Here is a 20,678-nt window from a genome sequence, read left to right as displayed (position 1 = left end):
CAGCCAGAGGACATCCATTTAAGATGATCCAACTAGTTGAAATAAACTAATCTAAAGGGCTATGAGTAAGGAGCAATAGAAGTGGGTTAGTTGGATTACTGTGCTAAAGCGCTAGCGTAGGCATGATGGCTTGTACGGCCTTCATTTGTGGTATAAATGCTTTGGCATTTTGATGTTATGAAAGGCACTCTGTACTTGCAAATTTTTCTGCCTTTTGGAGAGTCTATAAATTAGTCAGGATTACAGAATGGAAAGACACTCGTCAGCCCATTGCATCCATCTTGGTCATCAAGCATCAGTCTACTGTAGTCCCCTTTTCTACCACTTGACTTATGGCCTCCTATGACGTGGCACATCAAGTGATCATCCAAGTATTTATTAAATATTGTGATGGTTCCCCCTCTGCAGCTACTTTATGCTGAGACTTCCAGGTTACCATTTGGGCGAAAAGTTCTTTAAACCCTCTTAAATCTCCTGTGCTCTATCTTCTATCTACCCCGTTTCCCCTTAGTAGTTGATCCCTATACTAAGGAGGAAGGTTACTTTCTATCCGCTTCATTTAGCTTTTGTAATTTTGTATACCTTCCAGATCCCTTCAGTCATCTTTGCCCTAAGGGAACAAAACTTCAGTCCATCCAATTTTGACTCCTAGCTTGGTGCATCAGCCTAGGGAAAATACTTACGTCTTGTTACCATTCTTTGCTGTGAAACCGCATCCTAACCTTTGTGTTGTGACCAGAAGTCCACACAGTACCCCATCTGTGGCCTAAATTATGCCTTGTGGAGCTTCATAATAATTCTCAAATTCAATATCCCATATGCCTTCTTAATCACCTTATCTACCTGTCCTGTGGCCTTCATAGACCTGTGAGCATACACACCAAGGTCCGTCTCATCCTGTACTTTGTATGTTCTACCATTCGTTGTGCACTGCCCTTGCCTTATTAGTCCTCTTTTTTTCAGAATTAAAGTCCATTTGCTATTGATCTGCCTATCTGAGCAACATGTCTAGATTGTCCTATAGTCTAAGGTTTTCCTTCACCGCTATTTACGGTACCACCAATTTTTGTGTCATCTGCAAGCTAATTAACCAAACCTTTTGCATTCACATCTAGATCAAAAATGAGCACTGCACACAGCAAGGGACTGAACTTTGGATTGAAGTAACTCATGGTTAACTCTTGGATTCGAGGATTTAGGCGTTGATTAGGATAGTGACAATTTCATATTATGACACATCACAATGGTAATAAGTTATTGAGTATTTTATGTAGCAGGTTGAACAATTTGTCCTCGTTTGGGTTTTCATTCAGTTCTGCAGAGAGCTTGTAGTAGCCATGGATATATGCATCAAGTGAGAAAAAGGCAGTTGGTCAAGATGTTAACTTTGGTCCTTTATCAAAGGAAACTCAGTTTAGAGATCAACTATTTTCTTTCCTAGTATAAAGATTCTGTGCCTGTAGAAGCCAGACACTGATGTCTCTTTCTGTAGCGAATGAAGGAGGCTGCAAAGAAGTTGCGCCATGAACATATGTTGTCCACAAAGAAAGAGATGTTGCCAATTAGTTTAGGAAATACTAACTTGAAAAATGATCTTCTTTCATAACAGCAAAATTCCCATATCATAGTGCAAACCATAATAGAGATTACATTGAAAAACAGTTCTATTCAATCAGTTTTCGTGTGCAATCAGTTAATTTGTTGGTGTATAAATAGCCTTATCTTGCTTGAGTATTTCTCAGACCTCTTACTGAATAAATGTGCGTGCATTGATAGATACTTAATGATAGTATTCTGTGCACACAGTGAGAGAGCCTGCTACAGTCTCTGGTTCATGCTATTCAACTAGAACATGATTGTTGGACCCTAAGCTTGAGAAATTATTGGCTTACAGGTATATAAATTTGGAACACCATCCAGCTGAGATCAGTTAACCTGAACCTACCTTTACATACTCACATCACTGGCTAAACTTGTTGCTGTTGGAGAATTAATTTCTCTCTTCATCTTTACCCAACAGTGATAAATGGTATGATTCAATGTGAAATCATATTTTCATTTTATATTATTTAATTTTCCAAACACATCTCGTAGCATGTGGCAGAATGCTAAGCTGCAAGTGATGGATAAAATTTGATTTTGAATCATTATGATATCACTTTATTGTAGTATTTCTTTTTGTTTTAGAAAGAACATGTGAAGCTAAACTCATGAAGGCTGGAGGCACAGAAATTGGCAAAACTCTTGCAGAAAAGAGCCGTGGTCTTTTCAGTGCCAATGATTGGCAGTGTAAAACGTAAGGTTATCATCTGTATTGCAGTGTGAAATCTTTGATTGAAAGCTTTCATCTTTAAATACTAATTCAATCGAAGTGAACTGAGAACACTATGGTAATTCTGATTTCTTGATTATATGTTGTGTTCAGTGCAAATCATAGCTGAAAACTGTAAGGAACTTTGCAGACCATAAGCAATCAATTTTATTTGGAAATAAAGCTCTATATTGAGGCTTGAGCTTAATTTAAGTTTAGAAAAACACTAACATTCTTAGTTATCTCCGAGTTTGTGTTTCAATTTCACATGTGAAAAGAAACATAAAGTCTTGGGTGGTTTAAGTACCGTGACAACTGATACTGATTTTAAGTTGTTTAATTTTTCAGCTGTGGGAATGTGAATTGGGCACGAAGATCAGAGTGCAACATGTGCAACACTCCAAAATATGCCAAATTGGAAGAAAGGACTGGTAAGATTTGAATGCATGACAGAAGTTGATGCTGTTAGTAAAAGTCATTTCGTAAAATTCTCCAGTTGACTATTGTTCAGATCTGAGTTCAGTTGATATTATCAAGTTCAATTTGACTATTTGAAAAAAAACGTTCAATGTAACTAGAAACCTGTCTTATCTGTGAAATTAAAAGCTTGGAGACTTTGTTTTGGTGTCACTTGACACTTAGATTTTCCACATCATACCTTGCAGTGAGACAGGGCTGATTTGTTGCAGCAAAAGAGAACTACAACATATGCCGGTTATCTGAAGTAAAAACACAAGCTGCTAGAAAAACTCAACTGGTCTGACAGCATCTGTCAAGGACAAAACTGAGTTTGATGTCACTATTCTGTGGAGCGGTGTTTTCATCTCAGAACTGTTCGGTTTCTCCAGCACTTTTGGCTTTAATTTTGGGCCTCATTCATCGTTTGTTGAAACAGGCATCCAGCCTTTAAAGGGTTCAATTCTGGAGGAGTAGGATCCAAAAGTTGAGAGACTATGTTGAACATCTTGATTAGATTGTACAGTTCTGTTATCTTATTGCAAGAGGGATATAGACATACTGAAGAAAGCTTTTAAAAAAAAGATTTGCAACGATGATGCCAGGAGCTGAGAGGATGCTTCTATCGAGAAATATTAAATAAGCTGGATAAATTTAAGACGAAACCTTGCTGAAACATTGAGTGTGAAACTTGTGATGTAGAGTTGCTGAAGCAGTAGTAGAGGTGCATTTGAAAGGGAGCTAGACAAGTGCATGAGGGAGAAAAAAGTAGGTTAAATTACAACAATAAGATGAAATAAGGTGGGACAGGCTTTAGTGAAACAGACAATTTGGCAAAATTGCTAATTTTGTGGTTGTGTAGAATTAAGAAATTACAAATTATGTAGTGGTACTGTACATCCAGAATATTTCAGTGTTGCAAGATCTTATCACCAGTGGTGTTTCCGCAGGGTTCGGTTCAGTTCAGGGTCCCCTTTTGTTCGTTGCTTATTTAAATGATTTGGATGGGAATCTAGAAGGCATGATTAGTAAGTTTGTAGATGATACCAAAATAGGTGTATAGCAGACAGTGAAGAAGGTTTCCTAAGATTACAAAGGAATGTTGCTCAAACGAGTCAGTGGGCTGAAAAATAGCAGATGGAGTTCAAACTGGATAAATGGGAGGTATTGCATTTTGGTGTCACAAGCAAGGGTAGGGCTCATGGCTCATTACAGTTAATGGTAGGGCTTAGGGTAGTGTTGTCAAACAGAGGGACCTAGGAGTGCAGGTACTTAATACTTTGAAGTTTGCATCACATTATAGACAGGGTGATTTAAGAAGGCGTTTCGCACGCTTGCTCTCATTGCTCAGTCCTTTGAGTATAGGAGTTGGGAAGTCATGTGGCGGTTGTATAGGACATTGGTGAGGCCTCTTCTGGTATACTGTGTTCAGTTCTGGTTGCCCAGTTATTGGAAGGATACTATTAAGCTAGAGAGGGTTCAGCAGAGATCTTCTAGGATGTTGCTGGGTATGGACGGTTTGAGTTGTAAAGAAAGCTGGATAGGCTGGGACTGGAGAATAGGAGGTTGAGAGGCAACCTTTACAGAAGTTTATGAAATAATGAGGGGTAACTTTAATGGATAGAGTTAACAGTAGTTTATTTTCCCTAGGATGGGGGATTTCAAGACTAGGGGACACATTCTTAAGGTGAGAGGAGGAAGATTTTAAAGAAATGGGGGGGTGGGGGCAAATCTTCTGCACAGGGTGGTTCTTGTGTGACATAAACTTCCTGAGGAAGTGGTGGATATGGGTAAAATTACAATGTTTTAAAAGACTTTTGGATAAGCACGTGAATAGGAAAGGCTTAGAGGGGTATGGGCCAGGAGCAGGTAGTTGGGACTATTTGGTTTGGGATTATAGAACAAAAACAAAGTTTGCTGGAAAAGCTCAGCAGGTCTGGCAGCATCTGTGAAGGAGAAAACAGTTAACGTTTCGAGCCCGGTGACCCTTCCTCAGAATTTTTTTTAGTTTGGGATTATGTTCGGCAGGGAATGGTTAGACTGAAGGGTCGGTTTCCATGTTGTATGATTGTAAAATCCAGTTGGTTTTCTTTCTGGACATGTGGACTGTTGATTATATTTTCAACACAAGTGAATGCTTCCCTTGAGCACTGTTAACATTTTGATTTGCTTCGGATGCTACGGTATTGTGGAGCAAAGTACCTAAATAGCCTGCAGTGTATTTTGTCTATATTGTTTGTAAAGACCTCAGAATATTTTGTTTTGTATGTTGTTTACTTATTCATGTGAATTTGTAGGATGTATGGTTTAAGGTTTTCAGATTGCTGATTCCTCATTACAAATCTATCAAATGAACAATGCTGACGAGGTCTTTCCAGTGTACCACCTGACACATACAAGGAAGTGATAATAAGAGTGAGAAATACAAACTGAAACAAATTGGGAAGAACAGAAGTAAAACCCATGGCCAAAGTAGGTTATAGAAAATGTATCAGGATAGCAAAGTCAGTACCTTTGACCAAATCATGGGGATGTCTTTTGGAGCTGATGAAGGAAGAAAAGGTAGGGGACAGTGCAACAGAAGAGAACAGAGGCTAACAAGAGAAAGCAAGAAAGTCATGTTTACATTTGGTGTGGAGGGAAGGACCAAGAGACAGACTGTCCAGATATATTTCAGCCTTTGTTTTAGATACGTTTTAAAGTTGCCCTATGGAATAGATCTAGCAAAGGTGAATTTCAGTGATACAAAATTGGAATAAGTTGCTTTTAGAATCCTCAACATTGACTCGAGATTCCAAGAAGTCTCATGGTTTCATGTCGAACATGGGAAAGGAACTGTACTGCTGGTATCGTTCACTGCTAAGCTGATGAATTGGTGCTCGCTCATATTGAATACCAATCAAAACAAGCACTAAGATAGATAAAGACTTCAGTGTCTGTCACCAAGAGTGTTTAGGCAGTATCAATACTGACAGCTGAATGAGGTTTAAAGAATGTATTGATAGAAGCAACCACCATATGATGCTTGTGGCAGTAATGCCCGATTGTCAGACTGAGAACACTGTCATGTTGAATGCTGCTACTACTACTGTGCTAAATGGGATAGGTTTTGAACAGAGTAGCAGTTCTCCTGAAGCCACTATGAGCCATTAACACCCAGAGTTGTATAGAAGCACGGTCTGTAACCTCATGGCCTAGCATACCCCTCCCACTTATTGTCATTACTGTCAAGTAATCAACCTTGTGTCATTGAAGGATGCAGGATGATATGTCAGAAGCAGCAACAGGGATACCTAAAAAATTAGGTGCCACTGTGTTGAACCTTCAACACAGGGCTGCTTGCCTGCCAAATGGTCTCCTTTGCAGATGCCAGTCTTCAACCATCTTGATTCCCGTGTGATGCTGAGAAATGGTTGAAGGACGTTGGATAATGCACCGGCTCTGGACTCTGATAGCATTCTGGCTATAGTTTTGGGCGGATGAATGGCAGGAAGCATTTTATATTACACAATTGCCAGGAAAGAACATTTCCAACAAGAGCAAATCTAACTTGGCATTTGGTGTCATTAGCCTTGTTTAATCCATCAGTAGCAATATCCTAGGAATTAGCATTGACCAGAAACAAGGATCTACCATTTTAAAAATAAAACTGCCTACAAGAGCAGGTCAGAGGCAAGAATTCTGTGGCCACTCACCTCCTATCTCCTGTGTCAGTCAGCATCTACAAGGCACACATCAGAAATGTGCTAGAAAACCCTCCTCTTGCCTGGATGGATACAGTTCCAACAATGGTCAAAAAGCTTAACACCATCCAAGAAAAGCAGCCCATTTGATTGGCATGCCATTCGCCACCTCACCATTCATTCCCTCCACCATGGTGCAGAATATGGATCATTGGCAGCAAATTGGATCACTTTTTTTATTCTCTATGTGACGTGTGTGCTGCTGGCCGGCCAGCATTAATTGCCTCTGGTTAGTTGCCCTTGAGAAAGTGGTGGTGAGCTGCCTTGAACCGCTGAAGTCCATGTGTTGTGGTTAGACCCACAATGCTATTGGAGAGGGAATTCCAGGACTTTGCTCCTTCACAGTTGCTGGTTCAATGATTTATTAAGTCAACGTGGTGAGGAGCTTGGAGCATAACTTGCAGGTGGTGGTGTTCCTATGTATCTGCTGCCCATGTCGTTCTATCCTCGGTGAATTTCTGCACTGCATCTTGTAGACAATATGCGTTAATGCTATTGAGCATCAGTGGTGAAGAAAATGGATGCTTGTGGGTATAGTACCACTCAAGCAGGTAGCTTTTTCCCGAATAGTGTCAGGCATTTTGTTGTTGAAGCTGCAGTCATCCAAACATCAAACACACTCCCCTTTGTACATTGTAGATGGTGGACGGCCTTTGGGGAGTCAGATGGCAAGTTATTCGCCACAGTGTTCGTAGCCTCTGAACTTGTATCACCACTATTTGTATGGTGAGCTGAGCATATGTTGTCAAATGTGTGTTTTCAAATGGCCACTGATCTTAGGGATGCCTGGATGAATGGGGTGAAAGGAACCCCTCATTTTCTTCCAAGGGGATTATATTTCCACCTCTGTATACTAGGGGAATTTTATACAGTACTAATGTCAGATGTTGGTGTGTGATGTAATACCAGCCATTCAGAGCTAGTTAGCAGTCTTGCTTTGTAGCAGCCAAACCTTAATGGCTATAATTAGATTCAAATGCACATATTGTTGTGAATGCAACTTGGATGTTTCAATAATTAACCATACTTCACAACTGTAAATTCCTGTTCTTTTGACAAACCTTATATAGATAAGGTTAACATTAATCTACAGCTTGTAACTTGTGTAATCGTCACATGACTTTATATTTTAGAATAGTTTTGTTTTAATGCATGTTTAGTTCATAATCTGGGAATTCATGGTTATGCTGCCTAAGTATAGATGTGATATGCAGAATTTACCAATAAACCCCACAGTATTTAAATTTAGTTTTTGTTACCTTAGTTCTTGAACTACATTTCATTAGAATATTTTTTAAAAAGTTAATCATTTCATTCCTGATAGGATATGGAGGTGGATTTAATGAAAGGGAAAATGTTGAGTACATTGAACGTGAAGAATCTGATGATGAATATGATGAGGTAAGACTTGGAAAAATGCAGTATTGTTTCCTAAAATGTTGTATTATATTGAACTAGTTAATGCAGTGTGCCTGTTCATGTACGGTGTGGCTTTGACCAAGGTCTGACCTCTTGCTTTCAGTTAGCTGCTTTTATTTTAATAAGCAAGTATTGAATAGTTGGAAGAATTGTATCTGAAGTATCAGGTGTTTTGAGCTCCAAGAAGGACTGTACTGACATTCGTAAGCTATTGGGGTAAGGGAGATACATCAAGGTTATCCGGGTGGAACTGTAATGGTGCTGGTCAAAAATGAGAGCCACTAGTGCAGCATTGAATAGTGTTGAGATGAATTATGTAGGTTATCTCAAAGCAGATCTGCCCAATTCTAGAAATGGCCATTGGACCTGCATTTCTTTTGCATAGCAACTGATTACCCTTGTCGCAGAATCCTCCAAATCCAAATCGTTACCAATGCCTCAGTTGAAGAATCGTGGAGGATTCTGGACACCTAATTCAAGGAAAATTTAAAGGTCTTTGACCTGCACATCTACCAGGATTATACCAGAGATGAAGTTTCAGTTGTGATGGGAAATTTTGAAAAATTGAGTTGTTCTCAATGAAACACAAAGAGAGGTACTGACACAAACTTTCAAGATTGAGATGTCATCATTAGGCCAAATGGAATGGAGTGAAGCAATTGGTGAGTGAGAGAGTGTACGCCTCCTGGAAATTGGGGCCAAAATTTGAGATCGCTGAGTCAAAACCATGAACAAAAGATCGAGAGGGATCATGAAGAAAATTTTGTTTTAACTTTGTTGTTATCAAAGGACAGAAATATAGTATCTGTTAATATGAATGCAGTTGATTCCATAAATTTCAAGTGAGACTCGGGCAGATACTTGATGTGGAATTTTGAGGGTAAGTCCAAAAACTGCAGATATGAAACTCAGCAGGTCTACGTTTCAAGGATTCCATGTAAGGACAGCAGACTGGCTTTTGTGTTGTAAAGTCCCATAATGCACCACATCCAGCTATGAAAGACTGACTGGTGAAAAACATTTTAATGCCATCAAATCACTTAATACCAGGGATCGCTGAGGGGCGTAATTCCATGACTGCAGACACATTGACCGTTTGAACTTATTTCAGGTTTTTCTCCCCAGTTTGTAAAACCAACAGAGCTGAACTTTTGAAAGTTGAACTTTTTCAGCTTTCTTGGAGTTACAGAATAACTTTTACGTGAAAGTGGGCCTGTGAGTGGGCTATGAATCTCCAAAGGAGGAATTATCTAAGAAAAACTTAATTTCTGCAATAATGCAATGGCTTGCACCTACAGTGTTATTTAATCACAGCTGATTCTAAAGATGTTGCAAATTGAAGCCTTCTCAATGTATTGTTAATTTTTACAATTTACTTAAAATGGAAATGTTATTCATCATTGAATTGTGACTGCTTTAAGTTTTGTAAGATACTGTCTCAGTAAGTTTGTCACTATTCCGTAAGAATGGCTTTGACCCAAAACAGCACCATCAGTGCTTTTATTATTGTTATAAAGCAAAAACTGCCTGCTCATTAGAATAAATAGGTAGCTCCTTACCACCTCATTCAGTTGTTTCTGGTTTCTCAAACCTCTGACCTTTTTTACTAATTTCACTTGCAATCCACGTTAGTTTTTTTTCCCATCCTCGTTAAATTTAAAAGCAGAGTACTCCCATACCAAATAATCTTAAAACAAAGTGTAAGGTGTTAGATAAGCTGTGGGAAACCTTTTAAAGAAACAATTCAAATTGTTCAACCAAGGGTGGAAAGAAATATAAAAAGGTCTGCTTATGGTCTATCCTGGACTTCCTGGAAGTTAACGACTAAATAAACCTGTATTCTTTAGTATTTTGTTGCAAATAGTTATTGATCTCTGGTAAGTATGCTTGTAATTGATTACTCACTGAATAGTTTCAAAACTTGTTTTAATTAATCCAGTTTTAAGTATTGGAAAATTCAAGTTGAAGGCAACATGGTAAAATTTTGTAAAAATTTATACTTTTATAAACTAGTTTGGAAGGAAGAAAAAGAAATTCCGTGGAAAGCCTGTCGGACCCAAAACCATTTTGCAAGAAGAAATTGAAAGTGAAAAAGATGATGAGGATGAGGATGAGGATGGTGATCTCTCTAAATACAAACTTGATGTGAGTATCATTCTTGTTCTACTTTTAAGCTTATAATTGCACATGTTTTGAAATGCAACTGTTTATAACATGTTTATTCAGACCAATGTCTTTTAAGTATTTTTGTGTAAAAGGCACAGTTGCATTTAGACTTTAAAATTGTTAAAATCTTGCACTAACATTATTGGCCTCTTTATGAAAGAGTTAAGGAAGTTGGTGGGAAGGAAACAAAGAAAATTATAGCACAGGAACAGGCCCTTTGGCCCTCCAAGCCTGTGCCGATCCAGATCCTCTATCTAAACGTGTAGCTTATTTTCCAAGTATCTGTATCCTTCTGCTCCCCACCCATCCATGTATCTGTCTAGATATATCTTAAATTACGCTACTGTGCCTGCCTCTACCACCTCCGCTGGCAACGAGTTCCAGGCACCCACCACCCTCTGCATAAAGCACTTTCCATGCATATCTCCCTTAAATTTTACACCCCCCCCCACCCCCCCACGAAACCGTGACACCTAATAATTGTGACCCCCCATTCTGGGGGGGATAAAGCTTCTTGCTATTCACCCTGTCTTTACCCCTCATGATTTTGTAGACCTCAACCTTCTTACTAATGTAAATAATCTTAATCTACTCAACTTCTCAGAGCTGGCGCCCTCCATACCAGGCAACATCCTGGTGAACCTCCACTGCACCCTCTCCAAAGCATCCACATCCTTTTGGTAATGTGGCAACCAGAACTGTGCGCAGTATTCCAAATGTAGTCGAACCAAAGTCCTATACAACTGCAACATGACCTGCCAACTCTTGTACTCATTACCCCGTCTGGAGTGAAAGCAAGCCGTATGCCGTCTTGACCAGTCTGTTGACCTGTGTTGCCACCTTCGGGGTACAATGAACCTGATCATCCAGATCTGGCTATGCATCGCTTTTCCCCAGGGCTTTTCCATTTACTGTATAGGTCTCTCTTGAATTGGATCTTCCAAAATGCATCACCTTGTGTTTGCCTGGGTTGAACTCCATCTGCCATTTCTCTGCCCAACTCTCCAATCTACCTATATTCTGCTGCATTCTCTGACAGTCCCCTTCACTATCTGCTACTCCACAAATCTTAGTGTCATCTGCAAACTTGCTAATAAGACCATCCATACCTTCCTCCAGGTCATTTGTGTATATCACAAACAACAGTGGTCCCAACATGGATCCCTGTGGATTTACTGGTCACAGTTCTCCATTTTGAGAAACTCCTTTCCACTACAACTCTGTCTTCTGTTGCCCAGCCAGTTCTCTATCCATCCAGCTAGTACATCCTGGACCCCATGCGACTTCACTTTCTCCATGGGGACCTTATTAAACACCTTACTGAAGTCCATGTGTATGAAATCCCTTGCCTCATCTGTCAACTTTGTCACTTCCTCAAAGAATTCTATCAAGTTGGTAAGACATGACCTTCCCTGCACAAAACCATGCTGCCTGTCGCTAATAAGCCCGTTTTCTCCCAAATGTAAATAGATCCTATCCCTCAGTATCTTCTCCAGCAGATTCCCCACCACTGACATCAGGCTTACCGGCCTATAATTACCCGGATTATCCATTTACCCTTCTTCAACAGGGGGACAACATTATCAATTCTCCAGTCCTCCGGGACCTCAACCGTGCTCAAGGATGCTGCAATGATATCTGTTATGGCCCCAGCTATTTCCTCTCTCGCTTCCCTCAGTAACCTGGGATAGATTCCATCCGGACTTGGGGACTTGTCCACCCTAATGCCTTTTAGAATGCCCAACACTCACTCACCACCACCCCCCCCCCCCCCCCCCCACTGCTGACTTGACCGAGAGTAATCAAACATCTATCCCTAACCTCAACATTCGCCATGTCCCTCTCCCCAGTGAATACCGATGCAAAGTGCTCGTTAAGAATCTCACTCGTTAAGAATCTCACTCCTTGCATAACTTCCCTCCTTTGTCCTTGAGTGGGCCAACCCTTTCTCTAGCTACCCTCTTTCTCCTTTATGTATGAATAAAAAGCTTTGTGATTTTCCTTAACCCTGTTTGCAAAAGATATTTCATGACCCCTTTTAGCCCCCTTAATTCCTTGTTTCAGATTGGTCCTGCTTTCCTGATATTCTTCCAAAGCTTTTTGTTTTCAGTCACTTAGACCTTATGTATGCTTCCTTTTTCCTGTTTGCTAGTTTCACAGTTTCATCTGTCATCCATGGTTTTTTGAGTCTTGCCCTTTCTATCCCTCATTTTCACAGGGGATGTCTGTCCTGCACTCTAATCAACCTCTCTAAAAGCCTCCCGCATATCAAATATGGACTTACCCTCAAACAGCTGCTCCCAATCCATGTTCCCCAGCTCCTGCTGAATTTTGCTATAGTTGGCCTTCCCCCAGTTTAGCACACTCTTCCTTCAGGACCACTCTTGTCTTTGTCCATGAGTATTGTAAAACTTAGGGAATTGTGATCAGTATTCCCAAAGTAATCCCTGACTGAAACTTCAACCACCTGGCTGGGCTCATTCCCTGACATTAGGTCCAGTATGGCCCCTTCCCGAGTTGGACTATTTACATACTGCTCTATAAAATGCTCCTTACGAATTCTTCTCCATCTAAACCCCTAACACTAAGTGAATCCCAGTCAATGTTGGGAAAATTTAAAATCTCCCATCACCACCACCCTGTTACTCCTACATCTTTCCATAATCTGTCTACATATTTGTACCTCTATCTTGCGCTTGCTGTTGGGAGGCTGTAGTACATCCCCAACATTGTTACTGCACCCTTCCTACTTCTGAGCTGTACCTATATTGTCTCACTGCTCGAGTCTTCCATAGTGCCCTCCTTCAGCAAAGCTGTGATATCCTCTTTGACCAGTAATGCAATTCCATCACCCCTTTTACTCTTCTCCCCCCCCCCCCCCCCCATCCTGCCTGAAGCATCTATATCCTGGGATATTTAGTTGCCAATCTGGCCCTTCCCTCAATCAAGTCTCAGTAATAGCAATAACATCATACTCCCAGGTACTAGTCCAAGCCCTAAGATGATCTGCTTTCCCTACACTTCTCGCATTAAAACAAATGCACCTCGGACCACCTGTCCCTTTTGTGTTCATCATCTGCTCTCTGCCTGTTCTTCCCCTTAGTCACACTGACTTCAATATCTTATTCTCTACAGGCTTTTGTTATTACCTCCTTCCTGTCCACTAACCTCCTCATTGCTTCCCATCCCCCTGCCACATTAGTTTAAACCCTTCCCAACAGCATAAGCAAAAGCACCTAAATACATTGGTTCCAGTCCTGCCCAGTTGTGGACTGTCCTATTTGTAATAGTCCCACCTACCCCACAACCGGTCCCAATGTCACAAAAATCTGAACCCTTCCCTCCTACACCAACTCTCAAGCCACTCATTTATCCTGCCTATTCTTTCATTTCTACTCTGACTAGCATGTGGCACTGGTAGCAATCCTGAGATGACTACCTCTGAGGCCCTACTTTTTAACTTGCCTCCTAACTCCCTAAATTCTACTTGTAGGACCTCATCCCATTTATTACTTATATCATTGGTGCCTGTATGCACCATGACAGCAGGCTGTTCACCCTCCCCCTTCAGAATGTCCTGCAGTCGATCTGAGACATGTCTGAACCGTGCACCTGGGAGGCAACATATCATTTGGGAGTCTCGTTTTTGGCCACAGAACTACCTATCTACTCCCCTTACAGTTGAATCCCCTGTGACTATAGCCCTTTGACTCTTTTTCCCGCCCTTCTGTACAGCAGAGCCAGCCACGGTGCCATGAACCTGGCTACGGCTGTCTCCCTTTGGTGAGCCATCTCCCCCAACAGTATCCGAAACGATATACCTATTTTGGAGGGAGATGACCCTCCGCAGGGAACACCTGCACTGCCTTCCTGCTTTTTCTCTGCCTTTTGGTCATTTATTCCCTTTCTCCCTCAGCAATTCTAATCAGTGGTGTGACCAATTTGCTAAACGTGCAATCCATGACTTCCTCCACGTCGCGGATGCTCCAAAGTAAGTCCATCCGCAGCTCCAGAGCTGTCATGCGGTCAAACAAGAGGTGCAGCTGGACACACTTCCTGCAAGTGTAGGAGTCAAGGACATCAGTCATGCCCCTGAGCTCCTACATTGAGCAAGAGGAGCATAACACGGGTCTGGGATCTCCTGCCATTTTTACTCTTAAGCTTAGCTTAGTCCTACTGTAATATCAAACAATAGATAAATGAAATGAAAAAATTTCTACCAATCACTCTACTTACCAGCACACTATTAAAGAAAACGAAAAGCTTTACCTTATAAACACCACGTGGTCATTTTTTTGGTTAGAGGAGGAAGGCGGGTGGGGAGACACCACACGTGTAGTGTCTTGGTTTTAGCCACTGCCCAAATATATCAGTTCACTCACCTTCCCTGAGCACAATTTGACTGCCCCCACTCAACTCCACTGCTGAAATGAAGAACTTTCATTCCCGGCAGCCCCCCCCATTCCTCGTTCTCACCCCTCGTGCTGCTGCTGCGAAAAAGGAGACCACTGATTCCACCGACTAGGTATTTAAATGGGACACTTACCTCCTGGCAGCACGTGGTCCTTGCTTTCACTGCTCCCTCTACTGCTGCAAAAATGGAGCAGCATTTTTTCTTGAAAATATGATGCAAGTTGCTATTTTAATCAGGTAATAAAATCGTTGTAGTAAAAAAAACAAGTTTTGGAATTGGGAAAAGAAATTCTGTGTACTTGCTCCAGTACCTTTTAATCTGTTTCCTGGTGTTATTCCAAAATTCTTGGTTCCTTAAGCAGCTTCCATATGCGTTCAGTTCAGTGCAGTGGAGTTACATTAAGCAAATCTGTTGTGATGAAGCAAAGCTCTGTTGATGACCCTCGATGCTTAATGTTTGGTCTTAGTCAGTTTAATTCAAAGCCACTGCCCTTGTTCTATGTTGCAAACATTTAATTAGCCTGTGTGTATTGTTCCATATCTCCTGTGTCATGCTGTCAGATCTGTTTCTCTAAAATGTGTCTTGGGTGGATTGGCCATGCTAAATTGTCCATAGTGCAGTCTTAAGTGGATTAGCCATTGTAAATGCAGGGTTACGGGGATAGGATAGGGTCTGAGTGGGATTCTCTTTGGGGGGTTGCTACTGACTCATTGGACTGAATGGCCTCTTCGATTCTGTGTGGATGCTATTCTATCATTGTAGAGATTGGGGAAAGCAGTATGTGTATTATATAGAACTTGGCTCAAAAAGAGGCACCTTACCCTGTACACTCACTCTAAGTTTCTTATTAGTGTCTGTCTAATTGTAGCCAGAGAACTGTTTACAATTGCTTCTCTTACTTTTCCTGCAACCTTGCCTCTGGTATCTTTCAAGTCTCTATTTTGCCCCGCCACTACCACCACCCTGTTTCCCATGTGCATGCTGCACCTGATGACATCATTCAAAGGCACACTGTTAGTTTTTACAATTTTTAAATTTGTGCACAAGTTGAGGGCATTACTGGCTAGGCCAAGCATTTATTGCCCATCCATAATTGCCCGAATCAAAGGCACATGTAGGCCTGACTCAGTGAGGATGGCAGTTTCCTTCCAAAAAGGACTTTGGAAAATCAAATGGGTTTTTAGCCAACCATTGAATCATTAGATTCCTAATTCTAGATTTTAATTGAATTTAAATTGCACCATCTGTCATGGTGGGATTTGAACCTTGGTCTCCGGAAAATTACTTGGGTCTCTGGTTTGATAGTCCAGCAATAATACCACTAAGATGCCCCTTCCCATTTAAAAAAGTTGATAATGCACAATTCTACATTCACTCCTCTCAGCCTTTGCTGGCAGATGTTCCCTAGCTATTGACGTCCCCCTTTTCCTATTTGTCTTATCAGTATCGGATGGGTATGAATTTCCTTCAGTTCGATATTGGAAAGACTGAAGCCCATAGCTTCAGTTCCTGGTTCAAATTCAGTTCACTAAGTATTGACTCTGTCCTTTTCCTAGTAATAATCTCAAATTAAACCAGTTAGTTTGCAACCTTAGACTCAGATTTGTGCTGTCTCTATGACCACACAGTTCCAACTTTGTCAGACCACTTTAACTTTGCGCCTGCCTTAGCGTGCATGCTGCTGAAACCCTCATCTTTTGCATTTGCTGCTCCTAGGGTCCATTAATCCAATGCACAATTGACTTATTTCCCACATTCTGCCCTGCATAAAGTTGAGGACACCCAAAAGTGCCCATGTCTTAATTCACTGAAAGTTCCTTTCTCCTATCATCCCACGCCCTCTGTTTTACTGATCTATGATAATGGGAACTGCAGATGCTGGAGAATCCAAGATAATAAAATGTGAGGCTGGATGAACACAGCAGGCCCAGCAGCATCTCAGGAGCACAAAAGCTGACGTTTCGGGCCTAGACCCTTCATCAGAGAGGGGGATGGGGTGAGGGTTCTGGAATAAATAGGGAGAGAGGGGGAGGCGGACCGAAGATGGAGAGAAAAGAAGATAGGTGGAGAGGAGAGTATAGGTGGGGAGGTAGGGAGGGGATAGGTCAGTCCAGGGAAGACGGACAGGTCAAGGAGGTGGGATGAGGTTGGTAGGTAGGAGATGGAGGTGCGGCTTGGGGTGGGAGGAAGGGATGGGTGAGAGGAAGAACAGGTTAGGGAGGCAGAGACAGGTTGGACTGGTTTTGGGATGCAGTGGGTGGAGGGGAAGAGCTGGGCTGGTTGTGTGGTGCAGTGGGGGGAGGGGACGAACTGGGCTGGTTTTGGGATGCGGTGGGGAAAGGGGAGATTTTGAAGATGGTGAAGTCCACATTGATACCATTGGGCTGCAGGGTTCCCAAGCAGAATATGAGTTGCTGTTCCTGCAACCTTCGGGTGGCATCATTGTGGCACTGCAGGAGGCCCATGATGGACATGTCATCTAAAGAATGGGAGGGGGAGTGGAAATGGTTTGCGACTGGGAGGTGCAGTTGTTTATTGCGAACCGAGCGGAGGTGTTCTGCAAAGCGGTTCCCAAGCCTTCGCTTGGTTTCCCCAATGTAGAGGAAGCCGCACCGGGCGCCGTGGCTTAGTTGGTTAAAGCGCCTGTCTAGTAAACAGGAGATGGCCCAGGTGAACTGAAGGTTGGGGTGGAGGGTGTTGGTGAAGTGGATGAACTGTTCGAGCTCCTCTGGGGAGCCTGAGTCAGCGCCAATACAGTCATCAATGTAATGGAGGAAGAGGTGGGGTTTGGGGCCTGTGTAGGTGCGGAAGAGGGACTGTTCCACGTAACCTACAAAGAGGCAGTATCAATGGTATCAATGTGGACTTCACCAGCTTCAAAATCTCCCCTTCCCCCACCGCATCCCAAAACCTGCCCAGTTCGTCCCCTCCCCCCACTGCACCACACAACCAGCCCAGCTCTTCCCCTCCACCCACTGCATCCCAAAACCAGTCCAACCTGTCTCTGCCTCCCTAACCTGTTCTTCCTCTCACCCATCCCTTCCTCCCACCCCAAGCCGCACCTCCATCTCCTACCTACTAACCTCATCTCACCTCCTTGACCTGTCCGTCTTCCCTGGACTGACCTATCCCCTCCCTACCTCCCCACCTACACTCTCCTCTCCACCTATCTTCTTTTCTCTCCATCTTCGGTCCGCCTCCCCCTCTCTCCCTATTTATTCCAGAACCCTCACCCCATCCCCCTCTCTGATGAAGGGTCTAGGCCCGAAACGTCAGCTTTTGTGCTCCTGAGATGCTGCTGGGCCTGCTGTGTTCATCCAGCCTCACATTTTGTTATCTTTTACTGATCTATGTTGGCTCCTTTTCAAGCAGTATTGCGCCACTGTTAAACCATTTGCCTAGAGAATTAGTTCATGTCTTAAAGTGGAAATTTAACAATTTAAATGTGGCTCAAAGGGAACAAAATGTCTCCTAGATGGAGAAAATACTATCAAAATAGTATTTGGAAATATACTCTTATTTAAAGAATGAGTTAGTGTTTTTAGTTCATTCAGTAAGCCCTTGTTATGAAACAAAACGGTCCTGTCAATGATTGAGCACAGGCTACCTTTTTTCACTTGGGGGAATAAATCTTGCTTTACCACATTCCTGTTTCACTTGACATCTCCTTACAATGACAGTTGGGTTTTCATTGTAGTTGCAAACAAAATTTTTGTGGTTTTACCCATAGATAGCTTTGAGACTTACTGTCTGAGATCACTGATGTAAATTAGCTCAATTCTTATGATTTTGATTTGACCAGTTTCTGGATAACTTTCAGTGATTTCTGGAATCAAATATAATCTGGTTGCTCTATTTTGTAGTACGTTTCACTGGATACTAGACTTAAGTCAGCAAAATGAATCCTTAATTAATTGAGTTTATTTTCCCTTTTTGCATATTTGAACATGAAGGTTGATGTATTACTCAAAAACCAGACATCATTTAGTTAAATTTAGGTTCAGTAACTGTTTTGAACTAAGCCATTATTTATTTCAAAACTTAGGAAATGGTTATTTTGGCTTTTAATTCCCTAATGGGCTTATTTACCAGCTAATGAATTTGAGCATATGTAGTAGCGGATGGTAGATTTGAATGAGCTACAAGCTTAAGATATAGAAAGATAACATGGCCAATCTGTTTACTAAACTGTACTGAGTGGTTGAAAAATATGTGACAAGTGACTAGCACTCTTTAATAAATGTTAATATATGTCTCAAGTTGAATAGTTCATCAAATACTTGTTTTAAAACGCCTTTGGAGCATTTTACGACAGTGAAAGCTCAACATTGCATTCCGGTTGCATTTCAATTGGTCAAACCACCAGATTTGAAGTAAAACACGCTATATTCATGTGCGAAAATTAAAATACAAAAAGAAGAAATTGGAATAACAACTCTATGGGAAAACTTAACAGAATAATAGATTATTTGACTGCTCAAGAGTTCCTGTTCCAATATAGAAACATTCCACAAAATACCCTTAGCATAAGGCAAATCTGCAACCAGCAGGAAGAGATGAGTTGCAGCTTCCATCCAGCTTTAAGATCCAGCAGCTGCTACTACTGGAAAAGAAAACTCAAAATCCTGATTCAGTGGGAACTTGCCCTACCCATTCAGACTACTTTTTAAAGAAAAACCCAAGGCCCCTCAAGCTGTTTACTGTAATGACACTGAGTACAGTGTTTGGCACCTCTGCCTTAAAACCTGTCTTTCAAAAAAAAGGACTAAATACGCCTCCGAAGTCATAGTTTTGTCACAAATCAGAAAGATGCATCTGACCATGCAGAAAGCAAGAGAAGGAGAAAATATGGAAATACATTCTCTATCAGTGAGAACTTTAAGTCAAGGACCTACATTTTTTTTGAACTTCAAAGTAGTGAGCACGTCAGGAAGAAAACATGAAATTCACAGAACCAGATATAACATTAATTTGTCAAATGAGGTCGTACCTTTTAAAATCGGCATGGTGGCTCAGTGGTTAGCACTGCAGCCTCACAGCACCAGGGACCCGGGTTCGATTCCCACCTCGGGTGACTGTCTGTGTGGAGTTTGCACATTCTCCCCATGTCTGCATGGGTTTCCTCCGGGTGCTCCGGTTTCCTCCCACAACCCGAAGATGTGCAGGTTAGGTGGATTGGCCATACTAAATTGCCCAGGGGTGTGTGGGTTATAGGGGGACGGGTCTGGGTGGGATGCTTCAAGGGGCTGTGTGGACTTGTTGAGCCGAAGGGCCTGTTTCCACACTAGGTAATCTAATCTAAAATAATGGTTGTTTCAACCCAATTTGTGTTTTCTTTTGTTTTGTCCTGAAACCAGCCAAAATGCTGTGAATCGGTAGGGTTTCTATTTTGGTTAAATCAAGCTGACTGTCCTTAGAGTCATAACTATTGATTGACCCTGAAGTTTATCAAGACCAATTTGCCCACACAGTTGTTTTGTTTGGGCCGGGAAACCTGTTAAGAAAAGCTACTGCTTTGAACATGTGACAGGCTTATTTTTATATTGTAACTTGTTAAATCAAGAAGTGAGAAACATCCAATTGCATGTGCTGTGTGTGTAACCCTATGACACTTTCCAGGATGATGATGATGATGATGAGGATGGTGATCTCTCAAAGTATAATCTAGATGCAAGTGAAGATGAAAAGAAGCCTCCCAAAAGCAGGAGTCGCTCCAAGTCACATTCATCTCGGTCGTCTTCATCTTCCACTGCTCATTCCAGTTCAAGGTCCAGGTAAACGGGTACAGGTCAAGGGTGACACCGGGCAAAATGTCAGTATCAGTTTAACTTCTTTCTTTTAAATGTTTGTTCATGTGATTTTGAAGTTTTGAGTCAAGTGTTGCATCTGAAGTTGCATTCCTTCCATTAGGAGATGGCTTTTAGATTACTTCTATTAATCATTTAAATTAATATATTATCTACTGTATTCTATAGTTGCCCTAAGATCAAAAATTACAGAGCTTTAATCATAATGCTTCAATTTTGTTGTCTTTAGATACTGAAACATGTAGTTGTTTCCAAAATTGAGGTTAATTTGGATGTTTCGGGAGACCCTAAGAATCAGTTCTCTCTGATATGTTTGCGGTCTCTTTATTACCTGTTTTGTCATATTTCATCAAGAACCCATT

At 41.6% G+C, this 20,678-nt stretch overlaps 1 protein-coding gene across 1 annotated transcript in view; it reads left to right on the top strand.

Annotated features, from left to right (window-relative positions):
* The window catches only part of zranb2 (zinc finger, RAN-binding domain containing 2), a 44,600-nt gene that overhangs the window by 11,205 nt on the left and 12,717 nt on the right, over positions 1 to 20,678 (top strand). Inside the window, exons 3-7 of the mRNA XM_048538936.2 lie at positions 2,188 to 2,296; positions 2,660 to 2,742; positions 7,835 to 7,911; positions 9,943 to 10,074; positions 20,129 to 20,283. Coding sequence (XP_048394893.1) covers positions 2,188 to 2,296; positions 2,660 to 2,742; positions 7,835 to 7,911; positions 9,943 to 10,074; positions 20,129 to 20,283 — 556 coding nt within the window. The remainder of the gene's footprint in view (positions 1 to 2,187; positions 2,297 to 2,659; positions 2,743 to 7,834; positions 7,912 to 9,942; positions 10,075 to 20,128; positions 20,284 to 20,678) is intronic.

This window comes from Stegostoma tigrinum, chromosome 8 (assembly GCF_030684315.1).
Source record: "Stegostoma tigrinum isolate sSteTig4 chromosome 8, sSteTig4.hap1, whole genome shotgun sequence".
NCBI lineage: Eukaryota > Metazoa > Chordata > Chondrichthyes > Orectolobiformes > Stegostomatidae > Stegostoma > Stegostoma tigrinum.
This window is presented reverse-complemented; position numbering and strand designations above follow the sequence as displayed.